The following is a 27547-nucleotide window of genomic DNA, read 5'->3' as shown; positions in this document are numbered from 1 at the left end:
CTTGCATTTTGATTAATTTCTGCATGCAACAGGAGCTTTTCATGCAGGTGCTTGTGAGAGAATTCGTTTGCTCTATAGTTTCATTTGAATATCAAAAGCATTCTTGGGTTAGAATGATTTATGTTCACGTGTAGGTCTACCTTATCCTATGTAAGCTTGAGAGCACCCAGAAACCCAGGAAACGTTAGTATGTTGTGAAAGAGGAACATAAAAGGTTCTAAAGTTCTAAAACATCAATAAAATAAAAAGTGAGTGCTAAAACATCAATAAAATAAAAAGTGAGTGCTTGATTTCTAATACTGTTGATTTCAGATTTCTTGTTGTTCTTGTCAAATGTTTTAAATTAAGTGTTCAGTTTAAAATAGTGAAAAATATTTATTCATAGTTTTCCAGGCTTACTTATAGTTGCACACAATAAAAATGAATATGCATAAATGAAGTTTGCATATAAAGGATATTAATGCATAAGGTGTTTCAATACTATTAACTCTGCAGCAGGTCTGGGAAAACAAAAAATATGAGTAATTCAGTTTTTTTCTGCATGGACGAAGACACATTCAGTCAAACAACATCAAATTGAAAGGCAGACATGGATGCAGAACTAAAGAGCAGACAATTTAATGGTTACATTTGAACAAGCAAATGTAAGAAACCTCTTCCGCTCATAATAAGCTGAGACAGCTATTTTGAGCAAATGGTGAGAATTATATAGCCTATTTGTACAGAGAAAAAACATTAATAAATTGGGGGCCTGCATTTCCAGAGACCATGAATATTGTATTAAAAAGGCAGTCCTTTCCTCTCTGCAGCCCAGCACATATGGTTTGCTGTGATTGTTTTCCTCAGCCATTGCTGCAGCTGAATTAAATTTTCCCAGCCCTGAGTGAGCGTGCTATTGTACCTGTGCACTGGCCTGTCCCCCTGTATTCCCAGGTCAGATGTGAAAAAACACCAAGGTCATTATGAAGGTTATGACAGAACAGTAGGCAAGCACTGAAGGTTAATGTGCATTAAAAGATCCAGAGGGAGACTTTGCAGTAACACATTTTTGTAATGAACAATTACTTCTAACCCATTACATCTGACAGGTTTGCTTGTGTCAGCACTTTCTTGTAGAATATTTTTCATCTATCTCTGATGCGTGATTCCCTATTATTAAACTCATTCAAGCATTCTTTCCATATGGGAAGGGTTAACAGATATCTCTGATTCAATTAACATCCAATAACGAACATCCATTCCAATGCATTTTCTCCACCCAGGAGCCTTCCCTTTGTTCTAATTAACAAGGCCGTGGTGAAGGCGAGATTCCCCCCTCAGTCCTCCCTGAAACCTGTGTCCCCACAGTGCAGAAATCTTACAGCAGCTGTTCCTTCCCTCTCAACACAGATAATGAGCTCTGGAGGAGAGTGCTTGAGGGTCAACTGTTTACTGTGGATCATAAAGCAGAGATCATACAACCACACCCCTGTTCTTTGGACAACTGCCATACTGTCCACATGTACACACACATACACAAACATACAGGGCATACACGATCACACACATACAATGCACCCACAAAAGCATGCATGTAAATGCACTCCACCCCGTGTTTTTCCCCATGTATCCCAGCATCTAACAGTTTTTGTTTGCTCATTGTTCCATCTGGCATTACGGAGGAGGAGCAGGGCTACAATAACAATAACAAGACAGATAGAATGGGGGATGGTCACGGTCTTTTTTTTCATCTCATTTACCTGAACGTCAGTCATTCCAAGGCCCTGTAAGTATATTCCATTAACCATGACCCAGAGAGAAAGAAAAGAGAGGGTAAGGGGGGGGGGGGGGTTGGCAAGCGGGGGGTAGGCAGGGGTAGAGGTGAATGGGTGTGTGCATGTGTGACATATGTTACTGGGGCTGTGCAGGGGGGGGGCAGAAGTGGGGCAAGGAGTGGGGGCACTGACAACACTGAGTGATTGATTTGCACGTATTACATCCTAGATGCAGGATTCTGTCTGCGAGCTCCAACACATTAGAAAATTGTTCATTCACAATCAGCTAGGCTGACAGTGGGAGAGACAGAGAGAGCGAGAGAGAGAGGGAGGCTGAGCAAGAGAGAGGAGGGGGAGGGAGAGCGAGAGAGTGAGCAGTCGCGAGAGAGGGAGGGAGAGAGAGAGAGAGAGAGGAGGAACACGGAGAAGCAGCAGCAGTGGGCTTGAACAGAAGCAAGACAAGGAATTAGACACAGGCAGGAAAGAAACAGGCAGCTACCACCAAAAACAAAAACACGGAGAAGAAGAGAAGGTAAGCAGAGCCCTGGGCATTTGCATTTACACAGCTTGTTTTATAATCCAGCAGGCTCACAAAACCACAGAGCAGGGTGAGAGGGAGAGAGGGAGGGAAGGGGGGTTCTGGGGATCAGGGATTGGGCTTCTTTTTTCAGGGCATGTCATCCGGCGGCGCGTGTCAAAGAGCTGCAGGAGCGCCAAGCGGCTGCAGAGGCAGGGGATGCTGGGATTCTCAGCGCAGGCAGCCTCTAGAACCTCTCGCTGCTATTGTATTTCTCCTCTCGGGCTCTAGCGCTTGCGGTCAGACGCAGCTGTGTGATTTGATGGTGAGACAGAAAGTGCAAGCAGGACCATATATGCTGTGAATATCTTTACAGGAGTGCTGTTTGCTCTCCTTTGATTTTTTCTGTCTCTTCTGTATATCTGTTTTCTCTGTGTTTGTGCATGTGTAAGTGTAAGTGTGTGTGCACGCGACTCGATGCATGTGTCCATACGAACGAGCGTGCGTGTGGTTGCATGTGTGTATGAGTATGTGTCTGTACGCGTGTGTGTGTGTTTGTGTGTGTGTGTGTGTATGTGTATACATTTGCTTATGACCGCTTTAAAAGTTACTGTAATTGCTCCATCTGATTTGTGCCTTATTTGAGAGCAGAAAGCAAGGTTTAAGAATCTGCATCTCGGAAGAAGGGAAATATACTGTAAGAGTGAATCCCTTTAGATAGTCTATGTCCAGGCATGTATGGGAATTAACAAGAGCCACAATTAGATTCTGCCCTCATGGCACCCCTCGGTGGAGAGTTAAAGAAATAGTGCTATCACCTTGCTCTTGTTTTCTGTGAATGGGTCTCTCTGTGCACTCCCTCACCTGCACCCAGATGGGTCCAGCTAGCCGCTGGCATTGGTTCAGCTCCTGTTTTCCCAGATCTGTTGTAAGCCAGTGGGAATGCCTCCTCCTCACTTCCCATTCTATTTAAAACTCCACTCAGCTTAATCGGTGAACACTTCACACGGTTGTGCTCTCAGCCCGTCATCTCCTATCCACGGTGTGCTTCTGTTCCTTCTGGCCCACACCTCCTAGTGCATCTCTCCCAGTAGCCTGCTAGATTATTGGGTGATGTATACCAGCATGGTTGACATGGAAGCCTCCTTTGTGGAATCAGCTTCAATCTGGGAGAGGCCATTCTCATCCATATAGGAATGTCTGAATTGTTTTCATGAAACAATACATTGTTGTGATCATGATCATAACAAAAATGGGCACTGTAATATTATGTGTAATTTTTGTGAAACAGTTAATAGCAAATCTCAAAATAATCTTTTTGCATCTTGATGCCATTGAATCTGGTCGTGGAGGCCCAGCGATGGGGCCAGAGACACAGGCTGCTACTCTTTATTAATAAATTCCTTCTCTAAGCCTTTTAAAGACATTCTGGGTTTGACCTACAACAGAAGAGCACCATGCAGTGTGTTTGCCAACTATCTGAAGCAGGGGAGTTTTGAAAGGTGATGAAGACTCAATAACATTTCTCCAGCTGCTCTGAGCCCCACTGCAGAGACTAGGTGTTCTGTCGGCTGATCAGTCCAATCAAACCGCACTGATCCAGCTGAGCCCTGTCATTTCTTCACACAAAAAGTGTGACACGCGTCAGCCCGACACCCACAGGGTGAGAAGAGTCCACCACAGTGCAAGTAGGTGGAGGGCATGTCTGTCAAAGTGACCTTGTCTGTCACCAGGGCACCATGCTGATTGACAGATGAAAGATTCTTTCTGATTTACTGTGAGATGCCTGGGGTTGTGAGTAGCAACAGGAGAGTGAGGCTTTATGAACCTTGAAATGGTGGAACTGCCATGTGCTGTCAATCTCTTCCTCATATCAACCGATTAAAAAGATTCACATTCCATATTGGTTTAAACAGGTTTGCTAGGACAATGGGATTCATGGGCTATCACTTTCTCATGCCTAGTTTTGAGCAGGGTGAGAGTCGTAGTCACTTAGGCTGGAGATCACAGATCTTTCAAGTCCAAGCCGGGGAAATGCTGTGACGCTGTGCTTTTGTGGGATGATAGCAGTCCTGTAATCTCTCATTTGCTTTTATAATCAGTTGGGCAGGGGGAATTGTGGGATTGCTGATGGGAAGCAGAGGGTTTCTGATGGGTGATGTCCAGGTCATCAACGCAATCAGTCAAGTGTGTGGTCCCTGCTGGAACTGGAGCAATCTCACCACGCTTGAGGATTAGAGATGAAACTGAGGCTTACATGATCGGATTTATAGATTGGGATGAAGACGGAGATAATTTTGCAGCAACTTTGAACCTACTAAGCTTTGAGGTTGTCCTATCCATTCCTTGCTTGCCAATGAGGCAGAGAACCCAAAACACTACAACTAAATAAACCATCAGTGTCCACCTCTGATGGGCTACTGCTCAAAACCAATGTACAAACATTGTGGGTATGGAGATGTCAGAGCCACAGAGTAGGTGGCATGAGAAATATACGGAAATCCTGCTCTGAGATATAGAATATCATGAGTGATGGAGGGTCATATTTTCAGGTTGAGGCCACAGGCTGGTTTGTGTTGTTTGTTTGGAGGCGAGTCCGCTGTCAGGAAAGAGAGGATAAGTGCAGTACAGACTCAATCAGTCAATCTGTCCTTGAAATGCTTTGAAATATTACAGCATTGATTATAACGGGCTCTTGGATCACTTCAGAAAACGAGAGCGGCGCAGGAAAAAACAATGAAAGACTTGCAGAATACAGATCATGAATTACGCACATCTGAGCGGCAGTTGACTGGAGAAAATGGCCCTGGCTATGGAATGAGAATCATCTCTCTGTTATCCAGGTCCTCACATGAGTGTTAGCACAGGGATGCCATTAATCCCAGTGTTAATGAAACAGCATGCAGTTACCCATAAGACCTAGCCTGATCATAATGACCATCCCAGCTGTTAATCTATACATGCTTTTTCAGTTCAATTGTTTCAGAGCAATTGTATAAGTGTTGTGGGTACAGAGAGCATTCAAGCAAAGATGGCAAAAAAGTTATTTGAGGAGGCCTATTAGTAATGATAGCGGCTAACTCCTGACCTTGATTCCTGATGCAACAAATTATTTCCTGTGGTTCTGCTGATGTCACCCCGCTCGTCGCATTTCAGAAAAACCAGCAGGGAGAGGGGAGCGAGTGAGTGTGTGACAGTGTGGGACTGAATTCTGAGCAGCTGTTCTCTTGGCTTGTATCTGTGCTATTATATGAGCGAGGCAAGAACAGAACTTTAATGGCTTTAATGACCAACAAATAGTATGAGATCATCATTTAAATTCACCTCTGGCCTGGCCACGATAAACTGTCAGAGTTTTTGTTGACTTAACTGCATGAAATAGAGACTGGCCCAAAATGCATCACTCCAGGGTGGGCGAGAGCAACCTTATAGTAACATTGAGGTAACATTATGAGTTTACAGGGGAGGTGCCCATGGAATAGGTGTCTGTCTTGGTGTGGGCAATGCAGTGGGTGGGAGACTGGAGAGGAACAGAACCACCTTATAATTTTCTCTGATGCAAAAAACTGTATTCAGCAGTCGTTGACAGTGATGATGATAATGACGATGATGATGCCTTATCAGCACACCCCTCAGGAAGTCTTGTGACCTTTGAGCTTCATGTCTCGCGACTCGCTAAGAAGCAGATGTACAGTTATGGCGTGCAACACGCCCAATCCTGCCTGTGCCCCCCTGCCAGGCTTAAAGATGGCCCAGCCTTTTTAATAAAGGGCCTTTATCCGTGTTCGTCTAATCCCTGTGTTGACTGTGTGTCCGCTTATTTCTCTTTTAGATGTGAGCATGAGCGCATAGGCACAGCTGTCTGTCCATTTTCAGTCCCATGTCTCTCAACAATTGGTCTCATTAGATGGTCATATCTCTCTTCATTAAGCAGAGGATTTTCACTGTGCTCTCTCTGTTTCCTTTCTGGATCAAGATCCGTTTCTACATGTTTGTCTTGTTGTCTTGACATTGTTTCACATTTGAGCATTATTTAGGGATGTAGGTGTGTTGAACATGTAAAAGTCATTATATTCTGACATTTTCATATTGATTTCAAGTTAAACATTGCTGAGAAACATTCAGAGCTCATCCATAGATACAGATGAATTCAGATGTATGATTGCAGAAAAGAACTGCATTTACAAACCTGTTAGAATATTTGGCCTAATCAACATTGAGATCATCTTCAAAAGCTCAGTTGGACAAACAATTCAGAAACTGCAGCAAGAAGCAACACAGAATGTCATGCTGTCTTAATGCACAAAAAATGACAAAACCAAACATCTAGGGAAAGAAACAGTGCTGGTTTACAGAATAGCAATAATGAAATGCAGTCCATTCAATCTCAGTCCACCCATACAGCTCTATGACATCCTCATGAGCTGAGTTAGGGGAAACTCAGGCATTAATACATGCATCAGAATGTTATTTGGATTTGTAAACCTCACAGGGCAGATTGGTGCTCACTGGCAAACAATATTTATAGATAGCGAGTCAATTGGCCGCTGTCACACGAACGTGTTGCAGCGTGTAGCGTATACACAGTTTATGTCGAGAGCTGCAGACCGCTCCGCCTGAATCAGCAGTACATTAAGTCACGCATTGGAGGGGGGAGCAGCTTCTAAGACTGCATCATACTGCATTGGGACAGCACCTCTAAAGTCTGCTGAGCAGCCTGCACCACAGGGGACATACAGTATTGTGGTGGAGTATAAAGTAAAATTGAAGAAGAGCAAAGTTCTGCAGAATGTATTCGCACATATACTGAGAGTTGCATACCTAGTATTTATGCCCTGTGAGTTCCCACTCACGATCATCATGCCAGTAAGGGTAATATTTGATTATTAAGGTGAAGCACTAGACAGTGGGAACATACAGGATGTTGCTGTGGTATACATTTTTTTGCATTTGGGTCCAAATAGTTTCACTACAAATGACATACCCTTGACCCAGGGGTAATAGACATTTTACGGTCTCACTCACTGGCCTGGAGTAGAGAGAGACTCTGCATCTGTTGGCCATGGTGTAGCCTATTATTGATTGATTTCCACAGTATTGATATGCATAAAACTCAAGGCTTTCTGAATCCAAACAGTCATGTTGTAGTGCAGGTTTTCTCACAGAGTGACTGCCTGTGACTAATACCCAACAATATCGGGCTGGTTTTGGAAAATAATGTCACTGCAGGTTACAGTTCTGCCCCCTTTTCTGTGTGCCGTTGGTGTCTTCAATATTGTGTTATAGTTGTTGGTGATGCCGAAGCGGGGTTATGCCTAAGTCTCCGAGTGAGAGTGGCATGAGTGGACAAAAGTTGTTTTCCCTCAGGTCGCTGCTTCGTGAGCTGACTCTCGTCGCAAGAGAAGCTAATCTCATTACAACCACGCAGCTTGGCGGCCAGCCAGAAAACACTGCCGTGAGGACAGCTGGCATGCTCAGCAAATTACTGCCCCACAACCTTATATTGGAGACCTACTACATCCACAAAGTGCATGAGATCAAAGAGATAGTTGACAGGATAGTTTACAGGAATGACTATCCTCGTCCTTACATGGTGTCAAGAAATTGAGATCCTGAATGTACTTAATTTTTTTAAAATATTGTATTCCATCCAGAGCAGGCTGTGCACTCAAGTTAATTACTGTGCTATGCTCATTAGTACACCAGGACTGGCCTAGCTGGATGTGAACTTGCAACCATTCAGGTACACACCACATTCTCTAAACAAAAAAACTACCCCCTGTAAATTTCATCAATTTCTTGCAGTTGAGAGAAACATCACAATTGTTCAAATTGTGTTGGCATATTGATCCATGGACAAACTGTCCAATATGTCTCCCTGTGTTATCAGGCAGGATCTGTGTCCATGATCGAGAGCTACATCCCTTTCATGAAGACATGGATTAACACGTCATGAGTTCCTTTGAGTTGGTTTCCCACTGCTGCAACTGATTGATGTTTCGTTGCGAGTTTCTGAGGGAGAAAGAGAGGGATGTGGGGGAGAGGTTGACAGTGGAAAGGCTCAGAGCAGGAAGGCCTTCATTTACCAAGCTGCATTCATCACAGAGCTGCTAACATCAGAGACCTCACAGCAGGGGTGCAGTCAGAGACTTGTGCTGGAACTCAAAACTTTAATCCAGCGCATTCCCACATCTACACCATGGTAATGCCAATTAATTAGCCTCTGTAGTGGAAGTGGTGGTGCTTTTTAGCCTTGTTCTCTATTTTGTTGCATACTGAACATTTTCTTGAATAAAAGGTTCTTGTGTTAAAACATCACAGTGTTGCAGGTACGATTTGTATATCATAGTAGATGATGTTTTGCGCATGGATTTGCAATGCCTCTGTAAAAACTGATGTATCTGTTAAGACAGTTTTGCTCACCATCCCTCTTTCAGGGAGTACTGTAAGTGTAGTCATAACAGATATAGTACTAGTACTGACAATAATCATCACTGCTTGATTCAGTAATCTGTTATATTTCATTCACTGCTCTCTAAACAGAACTTATCTCATCTTGGAATGGACGAACTTTCCACGAGTTTAGGATGATAGAGGGCTCTCTTCTTGAGAATGGAGTCCTGAGGAGACAATAGAGAGGATAATCTTGTGTTGCCATTGTATGTATTTAAATAATAAACAATATTTTCCAAATTGCAATTCTCCAATGCAATTATCGACTCTATAATCACCTGCCATCTGCCTGTTTGTGAAAAAATGCCATTCAATCTCTTCATGCATTCTGAAAACAAAATTATCACTATTTGAAATGCAGTCATATAATTTGTTTTTAAAATGCCAAATTATCATAATTACCTCAAATGTTACCAAAAACAGATGAATGCGTTTTCATAAGCAGTTGAAGGACTGTAATAGTATATGGAGCTTTGTTTGAATCTAATGGCACCATCTCTAAATGAGTTGACATCAAACTTCAAATGAGTATTCCTAAATAAGCTTGACTGTGTGTAATCACAGTCTGTGCCATAGTTTGTTTGACCTTTTGTAGATAAAGATGCATTGGTACATGTATTATGAATATTATCATACATTGGTTATGATTAAAATGATTATGATTCTTATGATTTGTGTTCTTTACCTATTTATTTTGCAGGTGGTCTTATTCAGTGCATTAGAAGACACAAGCATAACACAAATTGCAGTGCAGAGTTCTACTCAGTTGTTACTGGAACTTAAAATCGCTAGTCAGTGTTTTGGGGGAGTTTATTTAATGTGGAACTGTGTCTGTGCCCCTAACTAGATCACTCCTGTGGGCGCACTGCAGTTGCAGAAGCCAGTAAAATGATGAGCTATACTTTCAGCCAGGTTTTCTTGGAAACAACACTGACTTTAGGAAAGGAGAGAGAGCCAAATTAACAAATTAAGAGTACTACCACTGTCTAAAACTAGTTGGATGTTGATGACTAAGATAAGTAATGCCTGCAGTCTGCAGATGTTTAACAATTAACCACCCTTCCCTGATGCACATACACAAACACACAATCAGAGTGGCGTGCTAAGAAGGAGGAAAAGCACTTTACAGTGAAGTGATATGGTACAGTAAGCCAGTATTCCCATAGCCACACACACGTTTAATGATAGCAATATATCACTCCTGCTCTAGACAGGTTATAGCATGCTGCTTATGATTACAGTGCAGATACAGGCAGCAGGGAGGAAGCAGACAGCAACAACACGACCCACAGAGTCAATGAGTGTGTGTTTGCATGCATGCATGTGTGTGTGCATGTGTATGTGTGTACATTTGTTCCAGTACTTTGACACATTTGCATTTTGAAACATTGACTGCATTTTGAAGTTGTGTTGGTGTAGCACTAATGACTAAAATCTAATGGAAACTGTCCAAATGAAAAGATCGAGAGAGAGAGAGAAAGAGAAAGAAAGAGAAGAGCAGAGCAGAGGTATAGGTGAGAAAGAGAGAGAGGGAAAAAGTGAGAGAGAACAGGAGGGAGATAGGAACTAGAAACAGCCTATGTGTTTTCTTTATTACAATCACTCTGTCTCTGACTGGTCCCTCACTTCCCCCTTACCCCAGGTCACTCCAAACAGCAGATCAATGAAAGAAGCCATGCCGGTCCTCTCTGCAGGTGCAGGTATGATCCCCTACTCAAACCTGCATAGAAATAACCACTTCTCTTGAGGTGCAGTTGAGTTTGGACACTAACATGCGCCATGATGATCACATCTCTACCAGTGCAGGTTAGAGCTGGTCATTAACCTGTTCAGTGGCAATTGCACCACTGCCAGTGCAAAAAAATACACTCACCTGTGATGATCAAATAGCTACAGCTGCAGAGACAGCGCACTGCTGCAGTGTGTCAGACTGATTCACTTTTCAGCAAACTTTTTTTGTCCAGAACATGTTGTAATTTACCCTATGCTGTTACATTAAAAATAAGTTAATCAGTATTGCCACTCTCTCACCATTCACCCAGGGAAGCCTGAAATAAGGGAGGCATTAAACCTTAAGCTGCTGATTGTTCTGAACCTGCTTTTGTACGTGATTAATTAGTGTGCCAATTTAAATAAGCATCACCCATCAGCAGCTGATCCCTTTTTAATTAATTGCATTGTATGTCCTCTCTCTACCTCTCTAACCTTTGTGTGTTCTCTACAGATTTTAATTATGAAAAAGATGGTATTAGATTAAGACCAACACTCTCTTATTTAATCAAACTGTATTTACTGCTGCTCAGTCTCTTTGTTCTGATTAAACGTATTTAAGGTGAAATATGCTGGAGAAATGTTGGATCTTAAAAAAATAATTGCAATGACATTATGCTGCAGCTATTATTATTCCTTTTCTTTTCAGTCTGTCCTGCCTCTTTCAGATCCAAAGCAAATAAAAATGCAAGGAAAAAAATAAAACAGGTTATGAATGTATATGATCCATAAGTGATGGTTTTTGATCTAAAACTAAAAGCTAGTTCAGGTGCTTCTAGGGTGACTTCAGAGTATTGTTAGGGTCTGTGTGGTGATAAAGACATATATTATGTGGTGCATGCCAATTCAGGACTACACGAAACACTGGCCCTGCTGACCTCCCAGTTACGCCCAGATGCCAACCACAAGGAGGACTTGGTCTTTCTCAAGGACGTCTTCAGTGAGAAGAGCCTTGGCTACCTGATGAAGGTAAAAAGGAGTAGTCTTTTCCTTTGGGAAAAAAAACTTGTCTTCTGATTGACTGTTCTCAATATATCCTGCCCTCTGACTGCCCAGCTTGGTTCCTTTCATTGTGTCACCTGTCTGCCATTAGCTATATATTCACTTCTCACATGAAGGTGATATAGTTGGTCACCATATTTATATAGGGGAGGAATGCCTTCTATGTTCTCTGGTTTTCTTTGTGGTGCAGATTCATGAGAGGTTGAGACAGTATGAGCGCCAGAGCCCAACTCCTGTCCTTCACAGCGCCTCCTCTCTGGCTGAGGATGTAAGTACTGATCATTACAGATCATAACCGTCACTACAGCCTTAGTACAATATGCATGACTTCACAGCTCGCATGGAGGTGAATGAGTTAGGCCTCTCTACTCTGATATGTTAAGAAAAACTGAAAAACAAAACATTAAGTATGTTAAGTATGGTATTGTGATATTCAAACCCATATAATTTATGGCAGTACAAAAGCATTTCTTTGATTCCCATTACATTGTTTTTGTTTCTTTTCTGTCTATTTATGAATCAAGATATTTTGAAAACATAGTTTCCTACTGCTAGTTTTACCTGCAAACGACAAGGCAATGCCCTGCTCCATCTTGGGCTGAGATGGAGCAGGCCATTGGGCATTGGGCCAAATTCCCCAGTGCAAAGCCAGGGGAACTGTGGGCAATATGGGGGGGGTAGCATTGGTATAAAATGATAAATATTTCATTCCTGATAAAGCACACAGCCTACTTGACATGCACAGTCCCTTGGGCCATGTCAGAGGGATAGAGTCTGAGAAGATTGAGTAACAGTGAGTGGGGGAGCAATGGGGGAACAGGAGGATGAGAGAGGAAGAGAGCAACTGGATTTACACATACTGTGGGCAGCAAATACACACCGCAAAAACATTTCAGTGTCCACTGGAAACAAGATCCTTTTAAATGGCTATAACGAAACACATGGCCATTTGAATAATATCACTCTTGTTTTCAGTTTTAATGGAGCCTTTTTACTGTACTGAGTGTGTGCATAGAATTCAAATGGAATGGCAGATTTCTATTCCTTTGGGATATAGGGATATCAGTTCACGGTTCAATGAGTATGGAAATGTGGGAGAAAACTTGGATTGAAAACAGGGGTTTGCATACAGATTCTGAGCTTCTCATACTGGGCAGGAAGTATACTCCCTCAATTGTATACACAAGATCATAATACAATTCGAATGGAGATTTTGTGTCAGCTACAGGAAATATGCTGGTTGAGAATTCACACCCTGGCATTAAGTTGAGAATCTGAAGGTAACCACAAAAGTGCTGATCCACCAAAAGCTTGTCTAATGGAAATCCATCCAGTGCTTGTGTGTCTCTCTGTGTGGATTAGAGTTTTATTTATTCTATTACAATGAACTCAGAAAAGGTCTATAGTTGAAATCATCCACAAATTTAACAATGAAGTGTGTGGAAGATTTACAATATCACTAAATATTATGTCTCTCAACACACGCATCCAGTCTTATTTGGCGGGTATGAGAGGTACTTGACACTGCAGCTTTATAGACTCCTGGAGCAGATGAGCAAAGTAATACCTGTGCTTTGCGTGGCAGGTGGCAGAGGAGCTGCAGAGTGGACCAATGAGCAGCGATGAGAAGGAACTGCTGCAGCTGCTGACTGCTCCTCACCTCAAGGTACCAGCGCCACATGCAGAAACATGCGCTCCAATATCAACCCACTTTAGATGATCATGTGTTACAGAGGACTGCCAGTGCACTTAAATGACAAAACCTGTCATTATACAGCTCAGGCACAGACACCGCTTATCCTGCGTACCCTCAAAGCTGTGCTTTCTGCGCATTACGTTTCACTGAATCATTATAATTTAGAAAAGCTTGATTTGATTGATTTTGCAAATTGCAATGTCTTCTTCCAAAGGGGCATGAAAAATGGCATTTTGCGGCAACCAAGATTTTTTAATCAGGCCTACTCTTGATGATGGTGCCCTGGGGCCTTGTGCTACAGCATGCTACTTCATTCTCGGCTTAGGAGGAGAGAAAAGGGCATTTCCCCAGTGTCTGTCTGAGTCCGCACTCCATGTTTTCCTCTTCCTGACTCCAGGCTGTCCTCTCAGTGCATGACACGGTTGCACAGAAGAACTTTGATCCCGTCCTGCCACCGCTGCCGGATGACTTTGACGATGAGCTGGAGGAAGAGTCGGTGAAGATCGTTCGGCTGGTGAAAAACAAAGAGCCACTGGTGAGTGAGCCTGTGGCTGTGCTTAGGGTGCAGCAGAGTGATTCGGGGCACTGTGGCCTGGCCCAGGACTCAATTGTCTTATACTGCTAAGCAGTGGTGGACTCTTGGTTAAACCACCTCAAAAACAAACATGAAGTTGTGTGGCTTCTGTGTATAGCAACCATGCTAAGAAGCTCATAAATTAACACCTAATACTGCTGCTTTGTAATTGAAATCAAGCTGTTTATATCATGTAATTTATTCAACTGATGAGTTTAACTGTATTTTGCACAGCGATGTGAAACAACATGTGGATAGGAAGTACAACCATCACACACAAGAGCTGAGGAACATCTACCAGCCAAGTCTGGTGCCTGTTAACAATGAACAGGGGTCCACATCTCCTTTCCTTTGTGCAGTACAAACACATTGATTCTGCCCTTTGTTGGTCACAGTGCAGGACCTTCAAGCTGATAGATTATTAGCATCCTATTGACGATGCAGTTTTGTCTCTTTCCCTTGTGTATCTGCCAGGGGGCAACCATTCGCAGAGATGAGACCACAGGTGCAGTGATCGTGGCCCGGATCATGAGGGGCGGGGCCGCCGACCGCAGTGGTGAGTGACTCCTGAAGCAACCTACACCAGGAGCGGTCAGGAGCAAACCCTCATCTGATGGACATATGGAGCTCATGGCTAGGCACCATAGGATAGATTCTTCATGGCCAAGCGGGCATGGGATATGGCTATGCAGGTAGTCAAACCATCCATCTTAAGGAAACAATAGAACATGCCATGCTTTCTGTTCAGTTCCAGTAAAACAAAGACAGACACAAGGGAAACACCGTGCACTTCCCCCTCAGGCAGAGGAGTTGACAAAAGCGTAAAAGAGACAGATGTCGCAAAATGCAAATGTGCAGATTGTAAATGGAGTGCAGGATCACAAAAGTGTACTATGAATTTGCAACAGAAATACAAAGCGGCACCTCATCCAAGGTGACATTCAGAATACCGTGTATACACCAGCGCAGGAAGAAAGAAATTGCAGTGAAAGAAAAACACAACAGCAAAAACTCATTGTGATTGGAACCCTGCCATGGGCTTCCATTGTGCGGAGTTGGCTTCAGCTGTTACCATGGAAATGCTACCTACACTGAGGAAACTAGATTTATGTGTGCATCTGTGTTGTGTTCATGTGCATGCTGTGTGTAAGATTTTCCATTCATGCCTCACGTAGGCACGTAGACATTATTCCATTATTCAACCAGCATATTTCCTGTAGCTGAGATCGACACATAGGCTCCTGAACATTTGGGTAGCTCTCTGTGTTTGTGTGCATGCAGGTGTGTGTGTATGTGTATGTGTATGTGTTTGTATGTATATTCGCATCAAGATGTCTTTCATATGTTGTTCTCTGATGTATCAGTGAATCTCTTTGTCCCAGTGTGTGGGCTCAAAGATGAATGGAGATGGCAGATCATATTTTATTGATTGCTCACACACTCCTATTGGGAGTCACTGCTGAGATATTTTCTTTAATCACTGCAGGTTAAACAACAGGTTTCCATTTCTACAGCCAGATGATGTGCAATTTACTTGGATGTTGTGAACTAAGACTGCTTTGAGCTTGCCTCTAAATGTGGCTCCGCTGCATCAAGCCAACTAGTCCAGCCTAAAATGATCTCCTGACACATCACAGACTCTCTGGCTACACCACTAACTGAGCATCTAATTGCTGAAGACCAAGGCAGTCACCGTGAAACCAGTTTGTGACTCATGTCCTCCTCCAGGCTTGGTGCACGTCGGAGATGAACTCCGGGAAGTGAATGGCATTCTCATCATCCACAAAAGACCAGATGAAATCAGTCAACTGCTGGTAAATTCTCTCACGTCATGAATATTATATCATTGCTCTCAGTTTGATTATTTATTAGTAATTTCTTCTTCTTTTCCTCAATCCGCACCAGTCTACTGGTGGAGTACCTTTTCATGGAATGAATGGAAATGTTCTTATTAATATAACATCAAAAACAAGCAATGAAATATTAATGATATGGACTCCATTAATAGTTATGAAGACAGAGCACAGCTGATGATGTCACGTTGCTACACTGAATATGATGAACATGATAATGCATGAGAATTGTTTTTAAAATAGTGTTTTCATGATATTTTCCAGTCAAAAACAAAACAAAACAAAAAACATTTTAAATATTCATCTTTCTGATATAATTCTGCTTTAAATAATGTGCTGATTACTAAGATTAAACTGTCTGTAATGACTGCTGGTATTGTAAAATAAAGCTAGCTAATGTTCCACAGTGTTTGAGGTACAGCAAGAGAAAATCCTTTTTCTGTCTTTGTCTTTCTGTTGCAGTCACAGTCTCAAGGCTCTATTACTCTCAAAATAATCCCAGCGATCAAGGAGGAGGACAGACTGAGAGAGAGCAAGGTAAGATGCTGTGCTGTACTGCACTCTCCTGTGCTGAAATGACTGGCAAAGCCTGCATATGACTCATGATCAGGGCTACAATTTAGTATGTGGTACACAGACAACGAGGAATATGTCAGGGAAGGATACGTAGTTTACACAATAAATTATATAAAATATATCAATCTTAATTAATTCCTAAAAACAATAAAATCTGCAGTCCGACGCTTTAGCAATGTATGTGAGTATACATATATGTGTGTGAGTGCCTATGCGGCGTGTGTGGCATGATGTGTTTATCTTGAGTCTGTTGATGAATGTGAACAATTTATAGAATTGGCTGTTCTTTGCAGTAATATTGCTCGCGGTAATGATTTTCTGGTAACATACCTGTTCGTGTTCATCTGCAGGTGTACATGAGGGCCCTGTTTGACTATATCCCCTCTGAGGACAAGGCCACACCCTGCCAAGAGGCCGGGCTTCCCTTCAAACGTGGAGACATCCTGCAAGTGGTGAGCCAGGACGACCCCACCTGGTGGCAAGCAAAGCGCGTGGGGGACAGCAACCTCCGTGCAGGGCTCATCCCCTCCAAACACTTCCAAGAGAGGTAAGACTTCCACCCACACTTCTGCCCAATGCTTTTGGCCCACTGCTGGGAATTGATGGAATTGATGTTTTTGTCCAGTTAATCCTTTGTCACCTTTTGATGTATGGATGAAGAAAATGTCTCTTGCTTGACTGTGATATTGTGATTTTGCTCATTTTATTTTTTATGTTTCATTTTATTTCTTTTTTTTAGTTGTTTAAGGCTGATTGACATACAGTTTTACAAGCCAAAGAAGGGTTCTCTTGAAATGTCCTATCTGTTGAAACAGCATGTCAGGTCCACTTCACATTTTTCACTTCTTATTTCACTTTCTTCTGAATTTTCAGTCTTCACTGCAGGAAATTACATTTAGTCTTTAGAGTTCAGCTTCAATGCCATGAATACCCTTCTTCATTCAGAGGGAGATTAATAGAGGCTTGTTTTTCATTTTATGCCTTGATGGAAAGGATGTCAGAATTTAGACCAATGTTTAGGGTGCTCTCTAGATTATGAATGTTGTGACTAATGCATGTGTTAGTGATCACTTGTGAACTCAACAGAGCACACAGTCCTTGAAACAAATCCCTAGATGTTCAATATTTAAATGCTCAAAGAAGATGCCAAAGAGTGAAACATTAAAATAACATTTGTTTCACTGGGAAATCATGCCAACTGAATTAGTTTTAGAGCAGAAACTTTGTCATTTTAGCTTAATAAAAGCATATTCTCCCTTAAAACAGAGAGCAAAGTGATGATCCATTTCACTGAGGTAATCTACTGACAATATGCATTACATTTAGTGAGGTTAAATATGATCAAATAAAGAAAGAAGGAATAAACACATGTATATTTCAACTATATATAATACTTCTTGTGCATTTAAAAATGCATGTACTAGCAAATGTTAACTGGTATTTGAGGATAATAAATATGTATTTTCACCATTGTTGTGATATTTTCTTTCCATGTATTAGACGGTTGGCCTACAGAATGAAAATGGGCACCCTTCAGAACCCCAAGTCCCCCAAGGCACCCATTTGTAAGTTTTTTTGTGATCACAGTCATCATCGCCATAAACACTTTGTTCACAAAAAATCATCCATTTTCCACTTTTAATAATTTGAGGTGCATGTTGTATTATCCATGGCTGTCCCTGTACATTTTCCAGACATGAGCATAAGCATTTCTACTAATCCACGCCATCACTGTGAGCATGTGTTTCAGAAGAGAGAGAGAAAACACAGAGGGAGGGAGGGGTGCTCAGATATGAATTAATCTTTAATGCTTAGTCCATCTGGCCAGTCAGCCCAAAACACTGAAGTTAGAGAAGAGTCAGCCACAACAGCAGCGTAAACATTACCAAAGCTCACTGGTCACTGTCTTTTTTTGTTGGGGGACTTGTGCCCTGTTGGGTAGAAATACTGAGCATGAGTGAAAAGGCTAGGTGAGCATTTAGTAATTCGATGGCACATTATATCATTTGATCTGATGGCAATCCGATTAGTCTGAGCCGCTAGGAGACAACAAGGGTTTAACAATATGTCAGCTACATCGCCGATGCTGGCGAGAGCTGCCATTCCAGAATATTCCCTCGGTTTAATCTTCTGTTGTCTGACTGTGGCCTTGTTATTTATTTATTTAATTTTTGCTTGAGCTCAGAGTGGATCTGCTGCGAAACTGGTGACAAATGACGTAGTGCTACCAGGAATTACCATGTAGTGCGCAGATGAGATGGCCTTTCGACATGCATCACAATCCAACTGAGCTGCTGACTTCCTGCTGCTGATGCTGCCTCATTTTTTTAATTATCACTCACTCCTGTGCCAAGCTGAAAACATTAAAAGAGCAGCACTTTCTACTCAGTTACAGCCATCGTATTGCCAGCTGATTATCTGTGGGGAGTCAACCCAGGGGGTTTTTAGACCCTGTCCTTTTCCTCACGCATGCCTCTCTATCCAGTACCAAATAATTTGTTGTGGGTGTAGTACTGTGTGTCATAGCTGTGTGCCTTTTTTCTCCCCACTGCCACCTTCAGATGACCAGGCTTGTGACAAAGGTAGGCATATGATCAGAAAATGTTCATGTTACCTACACCAGAGCTGCTCACTGTGTGCCATTGCTTTGACATCCCTTTGATGACAGTGTGCAGCCATGTGATGCACTGTTTTGCGATGTCTGTCTCAGGTACAGTATGCTGCTGTGCCAATAAAGGCAGTGCATTGTGGGGTTTTGGTATGATGCTTCACAATCAAGTTAATTTACTGAAACTGCTTTTGCAAGTACTGTGAAGATGCCTTTTAATTTCGCTCTCACCAACATGGGATTGAGGCAGAGAGGATATATAAAATGTCAGCATGTGTTCGGCAGAGTGGTGTGGTGAGAGTGTGAAAGGTTAAGCGCAGAGGGGCTAGATATTTGAACAGTCCCTCAGAGACCGTTGCCCCTGGGAGCAATGAGCGCTCTGCAGCCTTTGAGCAGTAATCCTACCAGCTGTCAGCCTACGTGAGCGGAACAGAAATTCACCGAACTCTAATTTCTGCTCTTCCCGAGGCAGAGTATTAACTAAAGACAGGAATGAAAATGTTATGATGTTATCCCCTCTTTTTCTGTCTGTCTTCCCTATTCCTCTTCCTTCCTCATCTATTTTCATCTTTATCTACCTCTTTATCTTCATCTATCACACTGTTTTTATGAAACTACATGAAGCTTTTGAGGCCAATGCATTTACTTTTTTAGTTAGGATTATTGTTGCTGGTTTGCTGCTTATTATCCAGCTTATTCATTACTATTAGTATACTAATAGAATGTCTTTATACAGGGAAACATGCAATACAGTTGGCATTCATCATACATCTTTCAAAACAGTATCAAAGACAACTTACATTACACAAATAAATAAACATTCAATTCCTTTTTGTGACATTTTCATTCTTATTGTGGCTCAAGAATTATTAAAAGTAAAATCTTCCAGATGAAAGAAAAGAGCAGCTACCTATGTTGAAGAGTCCATAGGCTAATAACCTTTGTGCTTTCACAGGAGTAGCAGAGTTGCTCAGCTTTTTGGATTAGATCATTAATGAACATGCAGCAACATATCTATCCTTACAGTGAAACATTGACATGAACAGTGATTGGTTTAACACTCAATGCAAGTGTGTTGCTTGACCTGGCGATGCCTCCTCTATAGTGATACTCTCACTGTCAGTGAGAGTGACCAAAGGTAGCCCAACATACTCTTGATAGTACCTTGACTGGGATGAAACCACCATCCTCTTCTCATGCAAGGAAGCAAAATGAGATCTTATGATTTTACACTGTGCGGTCATGCCTGTGCTTGCACAGGTAGGCCTAAGATTGGGCCTTCGGACACAGTCGTGGTGGGTTTTCTGTGGTGAGAAACAGTGCCCTGTTTAATTTTTTTTTCTGAAGGTTATGCTAGGTCTCTTGTGTTGTGGCTGCCACAGGGCTGTGGGCCCCAGCTCCAAGCTCCGTAAATCCCCTCGCTCGATCCTGTTCACCCACGGCTGCCTGCCCACCCCCCTTCCCGCTGCCAGCCTGCCTGCTCTCTCCTTGCTCCAGTGACTGCAGCCTCAACCCCATCCCCCTGTCCCTTTTAACTCCCCACCTTCCAGTTCTCCAAAATAGCATCCTCCAGGTCTCTTTCCCTCTGCTTACTCCCTGTTCTCCCTGCTTGCCTTCCCACAGAGGACTGTGACTGTGAGGGCTATTTCAATGGACAGTACATAGGTGAGAGCATGCATGCCTTCTTAGCTTTTTTGCTAATAGCATCTGGGCTTTTGTAATGGTGCAAACCATTGGCTGTGGGTTGATATGACTGGGGTTGTCTATAAGCTGGAGGTAAACTGGGGGAGATGCGCACCACAATTCATCGACGCAGTGGGTTCCAGCTTATTGATACAAATTCTGAAAAAAGTGCTAAATGTCAGGTGCCTGAGTTCACAGACATTTAGCGTATTTCCCCAGTATCTAACTGCCAAAAAAAAAAACCTCATTATTTCTGGCATCAGTCATCCAATCACTCATTTTCATGGAAGAGACAGGCACAAAATTAATCAGACGAAAGTGGTAAATTCTCTGTGAATATCAAAAATTATTGGTTGATCAAATTTTTTGGCATGGCATTTTTTTGTTGCTCTCAGAATGCTTATATACTGGCTTGCCTTGTGCCTAAACAACATAAGACAGTCATAAACACAATGGGTCTCTTTCACCTGAATAATCAAACACACAACACGCAAAACAGGTTTATCCTCATGGTTGCCTCCGCATCTCTTTCTGTGTTGAAGCCTCTCACATGCATCAATGAGGCATTTGCCCCAGCATAGATAACACCTGGAGACTGCTGGAATGATGCGACGTTAGAAATGATCTAAACACAGCTGGAGTTCTGATGACTCCTACTGAGATAGCAAGCACATAAATACAATGTCTGAAACTTACACCTTCACCTGACCAAGGTGAAAGTTTATTTTTTATTAAAAAAGAATGTTGTATTTATTAGACAAGCACTTACTCCAATAACACTCTGAACACTTTCCATTTAAGCTTCACTTCAGTCTGTTTAAATAATTTATCTGTGTGGTACTTCATTGCAAAACAAAGGTCATAACAAGTGCTGTATACACTGTATACAGAACAGAGGTTTCTTATGGCTGTTTCCTGAGAGATTATCTGTAGTTTACCACACAGTTTTATACACAGTCTACATCTAATTGGAGACTGAACCTAATTGTGAGTTTTCTGGAAAAGGTTAATAACACTATATGAACTACGTTGAAACTCACGACTGAAAATTTCACTACAGTCAAACATACAGCCTTCAAAAGTGAGGCGAGGTCAGGATACGGTCAGAGGTGACTGTCCCTACCCTCTCTCCCCTTGCTCCTGCCTCATTCTCCAGCAGTGTTTAAATCTTGCAGAACCACTGTGCTGGTGACTATAGAAGCTTATGCCTCTGATGACTTGGCCAGGGGTGCTGCTTTGGACGCATTGCACACTCAAGCGAGCATGTCTGTTCTCTGTTCTTCTAGAGACATAGGACTGCTTATGTAATGGTCTAATACTAGTTATAGTTTCTCCAAAGTGTAAGCCAGTCGCGCCTTCCTGCAGCCAAGCTTTTTCCTGGGAGTTTTACACAGGTACTGTCCCAGTTTTACTCAGGTACTACAGCTGTTTCATTACTTAATTTCATTGTATGCTGGATATATATGTGTGTTAGTTTTGTCCCCTCTGGAAACAACATCTTTGCTCAGGTTTCATCAGTAAAGTAAGGTGAAATATTCTTTTCTGTGTAGTGTTTTGATTTGCTGACACAGATTATCCATATGTACACTTGAGGCATCTTATAAATGAATATGAACAGATAAGACAGGACAAGAAACATTTCCTTTGAAACCTGAGCAAAACCTTCACCAAAAAACACTGAGTTCTGAGTGTACAAGTGTGACACCTTTTAATGCACTCATTATTGTGGTTATTGCAGTCATTACCGGACTGACTAGAATTAATCTTTTTTAACACCTCATCAGAGGTTTTCTCCCAGGTTGTAACATTTTTGTATTAGAGAACTGTGGCTCCACTCAAATAATTTTTGCTTTGTGACAAAGCTTGGCCCTAGAGTTTTGTTAAAATAAGTTAAGGTTGTAATATAATTTTATTTTATTACAAGGCACTTCAAAATGCAATCAGCAAACCTAAAGCTAAGTCTAACACTGTCAGACAGAGCAGATTGGTTTGTCTCTGTGCAGTAGATTATGAGAGCTGAACCCCACTGACCTGCCAGTCCCGTATCTCTGTCTGCTGTGTCCGTCTCTACTCTAGCTGGGCTGCGGAGAAGTTTCCGTCTGAGCCGTAAGGACAGGCAGGGATCTCCAGGAGACGCTCAAACACCTGAGCCCAAGGAGCCAGAATTTCTCACCTATGAGGAAGTGATACGATACCAGCCACGCCCCAACGAACGGCCACGCCTGGTGGTGCTGATCGGTGAGAAACAGAAATATAGACTAGCTAGTCTTCAGTTTTGGCACCATCACTGATTTAAACAGTCAGCACCAAATCCATCATGTTAACTTCAGTGTTTCACATTTGCTTTCCCTTATCCTAGGTGAATTGTATCCATTATTTCCCATTAAAACAGCCAGATATTTAAGAGGGATGCTCAAGGGGGTGATGGCAGTGCTGCACCTAGGAATTGAACTTGCAACACCTACGTTATAAGCCCAGTTCCATAACTACCATGGCACATTTTTACCAAAGTGTTGCCAGTGTATGCTGCCCATAATCAGAAATGTGCATGGTCCATTTGAGGAGTGGAAATGATACCATTGTGACCTCCTGTCCAGAGGAATAGTCTATTGCAGGAATCCAGCCTGGATATGGCCTTAATTAGTCTATCCACACATGAGTTAATGAGTGAGCTGGTGTCAAACCCGGTGTGTGACCATTTGAAACGATACAACATTGGTTTAACAAATAACGGCACAACCAATGGTTTAACGTACCTAATACTGTTGACTCCTTGTGGTTTTTTGTTTGTATTATATAGAGTTGGATACCGAAACCCGGTGCCAATATGGCACTGGTTCCTGTACAATCGGCATGTACCGGACGGAATCACAACACAGATTTCGGTCCCTCATTTTGGTGCCACTTAAATTCCTGCCCTGAGCTGTTGATTGAAATATTTGACCTCTGGTGCTCTGAAACAGACGTTACAGTACTGTAACTGTTATTTAGTGTTAAATTATTGTAGTTGGGTTAGTTTTTATTTATTATGTGAATTTGTTATGTAAATTTGTTAAGTGTTTTGTATTTATTTATATTTATACATTTAAGTATACTTTAAACGGTTAACAGATAACCCTTTCGCGTGTACGGTCACACTAGTGTGATTAGCTGTTTAGCACGTATGCTAAACCAGTGTGATTAGAACACTAGATTGGAAAAATTCTAGCTAACTTTAGCTTTGAGGAAACAGTGATTTAAGGTTTAAAAATATAGCAAATGCTAACTGAAAACTATGAGCTTAATAACACTAATGAAAACATAACAAACCATGTAACGTAATGCGCACTACATTACCTAAAAATAAGTTACGTGCGAAAGGGTTAATATATTGTTCAATTTCAAGTTCAAATTTGCCTTAGCAATAAAAAAAAAATCCCTTCTCTACTGTTGTCGACTGTCGTTTTATGCTTTTTTAAAGTATCGGTTCAGGCACTGCTTAGGCACCGGTACTGTTTTAAAAGTATTGCTTTAGCACCGGTATCAGGAAAAAACCCAGATGATACCCAACCCTAGTATTGTACTCTACCTCAATGTTTCTCAGTCCTACTCCTGGAGGCCCATTGTTCTGCATATCTTCTATCTATCCTTGCTGCTTGATTAAATCAGGTGTGCTCAGCTAATCAAAAGTGCCACTGATGAGTTCAGTCAGGTAGGATTGAGAAACAGTGCTCTACATCGCTTGTAAGTCTCTTTGGATACATGCATCTGCCAAATGAATAAACGTAAATGTAAAATGTAAATACAATGTCAGTACATGTAGTGCTCCATATCTGCCCTTGCTCCTCTTTGAAAGGTTAGTTTTGTTTTGTAGGGAGCTGTGTGAAAGGTGATGTGAGCGCGCCCACTGTTTGGCGGAACAGATTTTGACTCTGTGTTTTCTGGCACGCCGCAGGGTCCCTGGGCGCTCGGATCAATGAGCTCAAGCAGCGGGTGATAGCAGAGAACCCCCAGCGATACGGAGTGGCTGTGCCACGTGAGTGCCGTCCTGGCACTACATCAGAGACCCCGTGTCCCTCAGCTCCCAGCACACACACGCAAAAGGCTCATGGAGCTACATGTGTGGGGTCCTGTGGGGATACATCTCATGAAAACTTACTTTATTCTGTCAAACTTTTACTTGTGTGCAAGGGGAGGCTGTCAACTGTTAAACGTCAATGTTCTCCTCTGTTACATTATCAAAAAGAAATAACTCGTTGCTCCACATAAAATCATTGGACTGAGACTGTGGCCCTGATCAAAAGGAATTTTCAATTTTGAGACAACGCACCCCAGAAGTTTCTTATTTGTTCTTATTTTTTCCTATGAGAAATTAAAGTATTTAGTTAAGCTTACCCTTACCCTTCAGTAATGGTAAGCTTAACTAAAGTATTAAACCTACCCTTACTGGTTCTGGTTACTTCTTAGTAATGTAAAGCAACAAATGGTTTCAAAAATTTTTGTCACAACAAACATTGTGGTTTAGAGTCTTTCAGTCAAAACACAGATTTTTATCTTTTCTTGTAAACAGGAATTCCAGAATAGATGAGGAAGTGTTACAAAATTCATAAATCAAAGTGTTACAAAATCAGTAGGAACTGGCCAGCAATGTTGAAAACAACTAAGAATAATTGAGCTTGCTTGCCGATGCCATCAAAATATTACTCAAAATTACATTTGTTCAGTATATATGGCTATATAAATTGCCAGTTTGTTAAATTTCTTTGCATTCTTAAAATGGGAAATGTATACTTTGCTATTATTAACTACCGGTAGTTAAATTGCTTTGTGTATACTGGACACTTTTAGAGACATAAAAACTAGCTAGTTAGACAATAGTATAGTATTTTACATTGCAGACAGAGCATAAACAAATAAAAATGGTTTAATTCTCAGAGCTAGCTGAATGCTATTGTCTGGTCTATAATAGACCTGCAGAACCAGAACTGCATTGATGAAGTTAAAGGTTTGATTAATTGTGTTAAGTATATTTTACAGCATGTTTTTTCCCCTCAAACATGAAATTAACAAATATACAAACATCTCTCATTTGGTGTAAGTTTTAATGCTGTCAGTCTTGGTTCAACATTAGTAATGATATTTTTGCCCGTTGCATTGAGCTTGGTTGTAGGTATGAGTATATGGAATTCTCTTCTAGTAGTGAACCAAATGGAATTGTAAGTTAAAGAATGAACTTTGTTTTTGTTTCTCCAGATACCACCAGGCCAAAAAAGAGTCATGAGAAAGAAGGAGTGGAGTACCACTTTGTCTCCAAACAGGTCTTCGAGGCAGATGCACAGAACAATAAGTGAGTTCTTTTCATGTGAATTGTACAATGCCTCATTCTAACCATCATTTATAATAATATATACTAATGTATAGTTTCTTTTTCTCACTCACTTTAACACAATACAGTAGAATCTATTGGGACAGAGTGGATGGATGGAGACGTTGTGCTACATTACAATGCGCTGTTCTGAGCTCAGATGAACAATGCTCTTGTTGTTCTAGATTCATTGAGCACGGGGAGTACAAAGACAACCAGTATGGTACCAGTCTGGAGGCCATACGCAGTGTGCTGGCCAGGAATAAACTATGCCTGGTGGATGTGCAGCCAGAGGTAAGAGGTAACATTCTACATATATGCAGGGAAAACTACTAAAGGAATTAAGAGTCAAAATGTCACTCTGACCAACAGCAGTGCCTCAGACTGGATTTGAACTCTGAAACTCTGCTAACAAATCAAGTTAACCCAGCCCCTGCTGCACACTGCTGATCCAGTGAATTTGATGATCTTTGTCAGACATCAGATCATCAGACTCAGATCCAATACATCAGCCATCCCACAAGTTCAGGAATGTATATGTACTTTGTTCTTCAAATATTAAATATCAGAAGCAATGTTTCACTTATGAACCTATCCTGTATCTCTTTACTCATGGGTCTATAGCTCTGACACTGCTTCTTGCTGACTCTCCAATATACTGCTGTGCTCAGTCACACCTTTGCTGTGACTAAGCATGCTCATCAACACCTCAGACCATCTGGATGCGCACTGTGTGACAGAGCCCTGACCTTGAGTGTCTCACCCCCCCCCCCCCCACACACACACACACTTACTCACTCCATAAGCATGCCAGTGTTTAAAGGCTGAATCACCAGCACGCTGGGAGGCTGCTTTCAAAACAGCCTGCTGGAGCAGTTTTTGAGTTTGAGGTGATTGATGGGCCTTACAGCACTGGTCTTCTGTCAGTTAGACTGCTGTGCAGAGAAAATGGTGAATGTAAGGCACTGTGGAGTGGATTTAGGCCACCTCTGCTCTCTACTTTGCAAGGTTCTTCTTTTCCTTTACACTATAGTCAAGCTTTGTCTGCCTCAGATTACCATTTTCTCTGTTGGTCATTTTTTTGCATAAAACCTGAAATATAAAACAATTTAAAGCAGTCAGAAAAATAAACGTTTTGCTCAAGATTATATAAATAAGGTGGCTAACTGAAAGCCTTATTGCTGTACTCAACAGATATGTAATGCTAATTAAACCACTGTTGATGACAGAAACATTACTTAAATGTAACACTGAATATTTACATAAACATTGTGTCAAGAATTCATTTTGCGTCGGCTTGGTGTCTTTACGGTAGACTAACAATGCCTTGGTTACCAAAATTTACTTGAAATATGACAGTGAATGTCTTGCCTTGTGTTCCTGTGGTGCCATCAACTCCATTCCCTGACCGCCAGGCACTGAAGACCTTGCGCACAGCAGAGTTCAAGCCTTACGTAATCTTTGTGAAGCCCCGGGTCCCAGAGAGCCGACGGCGCCGCAGCGCTGCCACCTCACCGGGAGGCGGGGAGCACGGCCGCATCACGGTGAGACTGCCAGGCCCACTGAACCACCTTACCATTATCACATTAGCTATCGACGTTTTCAGTGTTCATTAGTTGTGTAAGCTATATTCTGTGCCATAGAATTGTTTCTCAAAGAGGAAATTTGTGAAATTGCTAGTGGACATCACCTCTCAAGTCATTTTCTCGCAAGTCTT

General features: G+C 41.9%; 1 protein-coding gene across 3 annotated transcripts in view; it reads left to right on the top strand.

Moving 5' to 3' along the window:
* Positions 1 to 2148: 2148 nt before the first annotated feature.
* The window catches only part of LOC118783722 (MAGUK p55 subfamily member 3-like), a 29203-nt gene continuing 3804 nt past the window's right edge, over positions 2149 to 27547 (top strand). Inside the window, exons 1-19 of one of the 3 annotated variants that reach the window (XM_036537677.1) lie at positions 2149 to 2286; positions 10367 to 10424; positions 11345 to 11463; positions 11687 to 11764; positions 13082 to 13162; positions 13590 to 13727; positions 14241 to 14322; positions 15495 to 15580; positions 16082 to 16156; positions 16546 to 16742; positions 17696 to 17760; positions 18757 to 18777; positions 20427 to 20468; positions 21815 to 21880; positions 22563 to 22724; positions 24421 to 24501; positions 25719 to 25812; positions 26016 to 26124; positions 27246 to 27374. In XM_036537677.1, coding sequence (XP_036393570.1) covers positions 10388 to 10424; positions 11345 to 11463; positions 11687 to 11764; positions 13082 to 13162; positions 13590 to 13727; positions 14241 to 14322; positions 15495 to 15580; positions 16082 to 16156; positions 16546 to 16742; positions 17696 to 17760; positions 18757 to 18777; positions 20427 to 20468; positions 21815 to 21880; positions 22563 to 22724; positions 24421 to 24501; positions 25719 to 25812; positions 26016 to 26124; positions 27246 to 27374 — 1662 coding nt within the window. In that variant the 5' untranslated portion in view covers positions 2149 to 2286; positions 10367 to 10387. The remainder of the gene's footprint in view (positions 2287 to 10366; positions 10425 to 11344; positions 11464 to 11686; positions 11765 to 13081; positions 13163 to 13589; positions 13728 to 14240; positions 14323 to 15494; positions 15581 to 16081; positions 16157 to 16545; positions 16743 to 17695; positions 17761 to 18756; positions 18778 to 20426; positions 20469 to 21814; positions 21881 to 22562; positions 22725 to 24420; positions 24502 to 25718; positions 25813 to 26015; positions 26125 to 27245; positions 27375 to 27547) is intronic. The other 2 variants (XM_036537685.1, XM_036537693.1) reach the window with 2 other exon arrangements.

Source organism: Megalops cyprinoides, chromosome 1 (genome assembly GCF_013368585.1).
Source record: "Megalops cyprinoides isolate fMegCyp1 chromosome 1, fMegCyp1.pri, whole genome shotgun sequence".
Classification (NCBI taxonomy): Eukaryota; Metazoa; Chordata; class Actinopteri; order Elopiformes; family Megalopidae; genus Megalops; species Megalops cyprinoides.
Note: the sequence above shows the minus strand (reverse complement) of the source record. Positions and strands in the feature narration are given on the sequence as shown.